This window comes from Grammomys surdaster, unplaced genomic scaffold (genome assembly GCF_004785775.1).
Source record: "Grammomys surdaster isolate TR1022 unplaced genomic scaffold, NIH_TR_1.0 205, whole genome shotgun sequence".
Taxonomy (NCBI): Eukaryota; Metazoa; Chordata; class Mammalia; order Rodentia; family Muridae; genus Grammomys; species Grammomys surdaster.
Genome location: NW_021604650.1, coordinates 5,093,643 through 5,099,244, shown reverse-complemented (window position 1 = coordinate 5,099,244; position 5,602 = coordinate 5,093,643). Strand labels below are relative to the sequence as shown.

The 5,602-nt window shown below is 56.9% G+C and overlaps 1 protein-coding gene across 1 annotated transcript; it reads left to right on the top strand.

Annotated features, from left to right (window-relative positions):
• Positions 1-288: 288 nt before the first annotated feature.
• On the top strand, positions 289-5,184 carry Fgf3 (fibroblast growth factor 3). Its single transcript, XM_028770856.1, has 3 exons — positions 289-597; positions 2,387-2,490; positions 4,412-5,184. Exons 1-3 carry the CDS (start codon positions 378-380, stop codon positions 4,823-4,825), a joined length of 738 nt encoding a protein of 245 aa, XP_028626689.1. The 5' UTR covers positions 289-377; the 3' UTR covers positions 4,826-5,184.
• The last annotated feature ends 418 nt before the right edge of the window (positions 5,185-5,602 follow it).

The window sequence follows — 5,602 nt, the reverse complement described above, 5'->3', positions numbered from 1 at the left end:
CCGCCTTTTGTTGCCAAGAGCCCTTTCTTCAGAACTGTGTTCGGCAAAGAAACATGACTCCCATTCCTGGGTGAAAATTCAAAGTCTTCTCGCTCTATCTCCCTCTCCTCTTTCTTCTCTCCATCTATCTCTCCCTCTCCCTCTCCCTCTCCCTCTCCACCCGTCCCTTTCTCCATCTCCACCTCTCTCCATCTCTCCCTGTCTCCCCTCCTCTTTCTCCCTCCCCTGTCCTCCACCTCTTCCCGGTCCCCCTCTTCCTCCCTTCCCCTTCTAGCCACAGTTGAGCCGGCCTGGCGCGCGGGCGTGTACTCCCAGCGCCGCGCCTTCGTGAGCCCCGGGCTGGCGCAGCCGCCGCTGCAGGCGGGCGCGATGCCGGGATGGGCCTGATCTGGCTTCTGCTGCTCAGCTTGCTGGAACCCGGCTGGCCAGCTACGGGGCCTGGGACGCGACTGCGACGCGATGCGGGCGGCCGTGGCGGCGTTTACGAGCACCTCGGCGGGGCGCCCCGGCGCCGCAAGCTCTACTGCGCTACCAAGTACCACCTCCAGCTGCACCCGAGCGGCCGCGTGAACGGCAGCCTTGAGAACAGCGCCTATAGTGAGTGTTCAGTTAGGGACACGGAGGGAAGGGTGGCAGAAGGGACCGGAGGGCTCGGCCCCTTGTCGCCACGTCCCGGGTGGGAACAGAGCTGAGGTCGGTCCGAAGACGACGACGCGGTCCTAGCTACCGATCTCAGCGAGCTGCCCCGCCCGTCTCGCTCCCCCAGGAGCTGCGCGGGAGGCGACCCCGGTTCTGACACGTTTGTATTTCTCAGTGAAAAGCCGTTGGACAAGGATTTATCGCCCTCTTTATTGTTTTGACGACCCCGGGGCGCATGGCCAGTCCCTTTCGTCCTTGCTCTCAGCCGATGCGATGCGCTGAAGACACTCCACTAGGCAGAGCTCGGTTTCTGCAACGCGGCGTCTGGCGACAAGCTCGTCCCTCGTCCTGCGCCCTGCAAGAGAGCGCGACAGGACAGACAGGCGTCCCCGCGTGTTCCGGATGCAGCTGGCACGCACCCACGGCCCGCAGTTCGATCATACCCAGGGCCAGTTCCCGAGCTTTGCAGGGTTTGACTTCGTGGGTTCCGTACACGCGAGCGGAGCTCTACAAGGAGCGTTGCGCGCCGCGTGGGAGGGAAGCCGCGCAGAGCTCACCTCGCCCGGGGCGCAGGAAGCCGAGCTGGGGGCGCGGGCGGCAGAGGGAACCGCAGCTTCCTCCTGAAAAGCCGCAGCTCCGCGGGGGCGTCCTGGGGACCGGCCCCTATCGGACCTGGAGCGCGGGGCTCCTCATGCGCACCCCTCGCCAGTTGCCCGGTCCCGGGAGGCCCCAGATGTAGAGGAAGGGCACCTTCGCTGCCACCCCTAGGGGCACTCAGTGAGGTCTCGTCTGGCACCAGCTCTAGAGGCCTCACCCTGCTCACCTTCAAACCTTGGCTAGGACAAAATCCCAACTGGTCCCAGTAATCTAGACCATGCTGGGTCCCAGCGGGCGCTCCCTGGAAAGGGAGTGAATCCTCTATCCCGGGGGTCTTCGACCTCTGCTCCCCTCCCAAGAGCAAGGCGCTGGTAGAAGTTTGGTCGGTTTTGTATTTGTTTTGTGTGCCACCGTGTGTGTGTGTGTGTGTGTGTGTGTGTGTGTGTGTGTGTGTGTGTAGGTCATTGAGTGAGTTCTTTACTTCCATCATGTGGGTCCCTGGATCAAACTCTGGTGGTCAGTGTTGGCAGCTACTCTGCCATCTGCTCTGAGAGATCGTTAACTTTTGTACCTACTCTTGGGCCTGGGTGAACCCTGAGACCTTTCCTCGGCACCCAGGCCCTTCTGTGGCAGGTTACCGTTCAGCACCCATCTTTTGGATCCCTTGCTGCCAGTGAGGATGGCACTATGACTGGGCTGCAAGCCCTGGCTTCCCTAAGAGTCTCGGTCACCTCCCCTTCTGGGTCTTCATCTGCCCTGGAGTCTGGACCCCCAAACCATTATGTATGGCCTTGGGCAAGTTATGTGTGCTAGGCTTCTGTTTGCTAGACCAAGTTGTTCACAAGATTGCACCAAATACAGACTGGGTCGATCTGCCCAGGTTGCACTCAAGGTGCATGGTAGGGGCAGAACATTGCCATCATGTCTTCTCAGGTTAGGACTAATGTCTTGGACACAGTGGCTGGATGCCCCCTTCCTCACCACCTGCCCAATGTTTTCTTCCTACCAGGACTTCCAACCCCCACCTCCACCTTCTGGTTATGGCTGCCCACCTGTCCCAGCTTCCTTAGCCTGGGGGGTGGGGAGGCTTGCTCGGACTGAGGTTCTGCTTAGGTAGAGAAGTTGATGGACCCTTCCTGACTCTTTCCAGGCATCCTGGAGATTACTGCTGTGGAAGTGGGCGTGGTGGCCATCAAAGGGCTCTTTTCTGGGCGTTACCTGGCCATGAACAAGAGAGGACGGCTGTATGCTTCGGTGAGTTCCATCACTAGTGGGCAGGTGCTGATGGAATAGCCATCTGGCTTGAACATCTGACTGGGGAACATTGAGGACATGAGCGATAGAATTCTTGGCCCCAGGTCATGCCAGACTCAAGCTTGTCCAGATCCCTCCTGGGCTTCTGAGTGCCTGCCCAACACAGACCTTAGGTGCTCAGGAAAATGCTCTTCCTACCTGTCTGAAGTTGGTCCCTAAAAGTCACAGTGGTGGAGATAGGAAGAGAGCATGGCAGCAGGGTCCCAGACCTCCATGGAGTGAGTAGCCATGATAGCTGCAGTTGAGGGAGAGCAGTCAGGGCAAACCTGCCCTGCGTCTATGGAAGGAGCAAGGTTGGTGCTTGGCCTGTTCTCAGGGTGGGAAGGCAACGCTGTCTGGCTTAGCAGGGGACTAAAGGGCTGAAGGAATGGCTGCCAGTCTGGTACTGGCTGCAGAGCATGAGAACCTAAGGTTCTGTAGCTCCATGGGTCTCCAGCAGCCATTTATCAAAGACAGGCCAAAGTGTTGTCATCCCAGAGCAGGGGGAGACAGGATGGTCTTCAGGGTTCCCCAGCCAACCTAGCTGAATTGGGCTCCACGCTCGTGGACAAGGAGCAGGAGGAGCTCAGGTGTCTCCACACTCCTGAGGTGTGATGGAAACACTCTTGTCTGAGTGCTGCAGAGCTGGGCTGGTGATTTCTCTGCCTCTTAGACTCTGGGTCCTGTCCCCCTCTAGTGAATGGGCTCAGCTGACTTTACAATGAACCTGACCCTCCCCCAGAAACTCTGCTTTAGGGTAAGGTTTCAGGTGTCCTCAATGACAGATCAGATCTTCCTGCCCACAGGGAAAAATATGAGGGGGGCATGCCTGTACTCTCCTGGCTTCAAGGGAGCAGGGGATGATGAGGTCAGGGATCCAGCTTGTTAGAGTAGAACTTTCCAGATAACCCATCTGGGATGGCCCACAGACTTGCTGACAGACTCCAGCTTCTTTCAGCTGCCTGCTGGTATCTAAGGGCTCTTCCTGCTGTCCCTGGGTGTCCTGGGTGCATAGCGTGGCTGCCTATGTGCTGTATCCGTGGGCCAGTGACACTCCACAGTCAATCCCCACCTCCTGGAAGTTGTAGACCACAGCTGCCCACAACTCCCTCTACTCTAAGAGCAGGCTGAGTGAAGTCAGCGCATCCCCCATTCCTGCCTCCATAATGGTCCAGCTGAGAGTTGACCAAGAGCCATGATGGCCCTCCTCCTCTCTTAGCCTCACAGTCAGTCCACCTCCAAGTCCATGTGCGCTCCTTGACTTGGCTGGCAACCTCTCTGCCTTCCAGCCTGTCCATTCATTGTCTATCATCCATCCATCTATCTATCCATCCATTCAGCCAGCCATCTATCTGCCCACCTACACACTCAGTCATCTACCCACACCTCCATCTATATGCTCGTTCTTATATTCCAAACATTCACCCACCTATGGACCATCTTTACACCCAATTATCTAACCACCTATACATTCATTTGTCCATCCACCTACAGTCACTGATCCACCCAGCAACATACCTAGCTTCCCACCCACTCATCTATCTACCCATCCATCCATCACCCACCTATCACATCCATCCACCTGTCCAGCTCACCAACACACCCATTCATCCACCCTCTGACACACCAGCCAGCCAGCCTCCTCCAGCATGCTCTGTCTACCACACACCAAGCACTGAGCCAAGTACAAGGCTACAGCAAAAAGGGAGAGTAGACGGAAGTCAGGAGCAGGGCACAGTTGTGGAAAGGTAGGATAGCCAGGCTGCCTAGACAGTGGCAGGTGTGGACAGCTGGTCCAGGCAGCCTCAGGAGAGAGGGAGGCATTGGGGAGGCATTGACATCATGGCCTCCAAGGCCGTTGACTGTGGCTTCTCTCCCACAGGAGCACTACAATGCAGAGTGTGAGTTTGTGGAACGGATTCACGAGCTGGGCTACAATACGTATGCTTCCCGCCTGTACCGCACAGGGCCCAGTGGGCCAGGGGCTCGCCGGCAGCCTGGTGCCCAAAGACCTTGGTATGTGTCGGTGAATGGCAAGGGTCGGCCACGCAGGGGCTTCAAGACCCGCCGCACACAGAAGTCCTCTCTTTTCCTGCCCCGAGTACTGGGCCACAAGGACCATGAGATGGTGCGGCTGCTGCAGAGTGGCCAGCCACGAGTCCCAGGAGAGGGCAGCCAGCCTAGGCAGCGGAGGCAGAAGAAGCAGAGCCCAGGTGATCATGGCAAGATGGAGCCTTTGTCTACCAGGGCCACTCCAAGCACCCAACTGCATACAGGTGGACTGGCTGTGGCCTGAGTGGCCACCTGGAAAGCCCTCTGAGACCAAGCCCAGCAGGCACCCATAATCCACTTGGAGCTCTGGCCTCCCCACCCTTGTCTCTGGGCTGGCTGCTTGGGGACCAAGAACTTGAATGCCTTTTGTGGCTTTCAAAGAGCAAGTGCCAGCTGCTAAGGGGCTTGAGTCATAGACTCTGGAAGACTCGAAGTTCAAGATGTATGTGGAGTGGCATGAGAGGGAATTCTTGTTACAGGGGTCATCCTAACCCCAGGTGGCGCCCAGCCAATGGCAGACAGTCCTGGCAACCTGAGACAGTAGACAGTGGAGGGGGCTGTGATTCAAACATTAAAGGTGTCTTTCTGTCTTGCTATTTAACAGCTAGGATACAGGCTTAGGATGCCCTGAGGCTCCAACTGAGATATTCTGTGGAGGGTGAGGAAGGCAGTGATCTTCACTGCAAGGTGTCAGGCAGGCTGTAACCTGAGAAAGGGTTGAGCTGCATGCATGTGTCAGTGAGTTCTTGTGTCTGCAAATACCCACAATCATGTGTGTGTAGAAGGGTGTTGGTATATTCCTGAGAGGATGTGTGGGGGGGCATGCACACAAACTGACCCTGGTCTTTTCACTTCCAAGCCTCTGTGTGTGTGTGTGTGTGTGTGTGTGTGTGTAAAGTGTATATAGGTATATAGTCTGTGTGGATCCAGAGAAGAAAAGAGGTTTGTTCTGGTTTAGGATGCTCTCCCTCCCTGTGTTAATTTCCTCATTGATGTGAGTGAACACCTGACAAGAAGCATT

Coding starts and splice junctions, on each gene's coding strand:
- Fgf3 (XM_028770856.1), top strand. CDS start 378: ATGGGCCTGATCTGGCTTCTGCTGCTCAGCTTGCTGGAACCCGGCTGG. Junction 598..2,386: donor CCTTGAGAACAGCGCCTATA/GTGAGTGTTCAG, acceptor GACTCTTTCCAG/GCATCCTGGAGATTACTGCT. Junction 2,491..4,411: donor GAGGACGGCTGTATGCTTCG/GTGAGTTCCATC, acceptor TCTCTCCCACAG/GAGCACTACAATGCAGAGTG.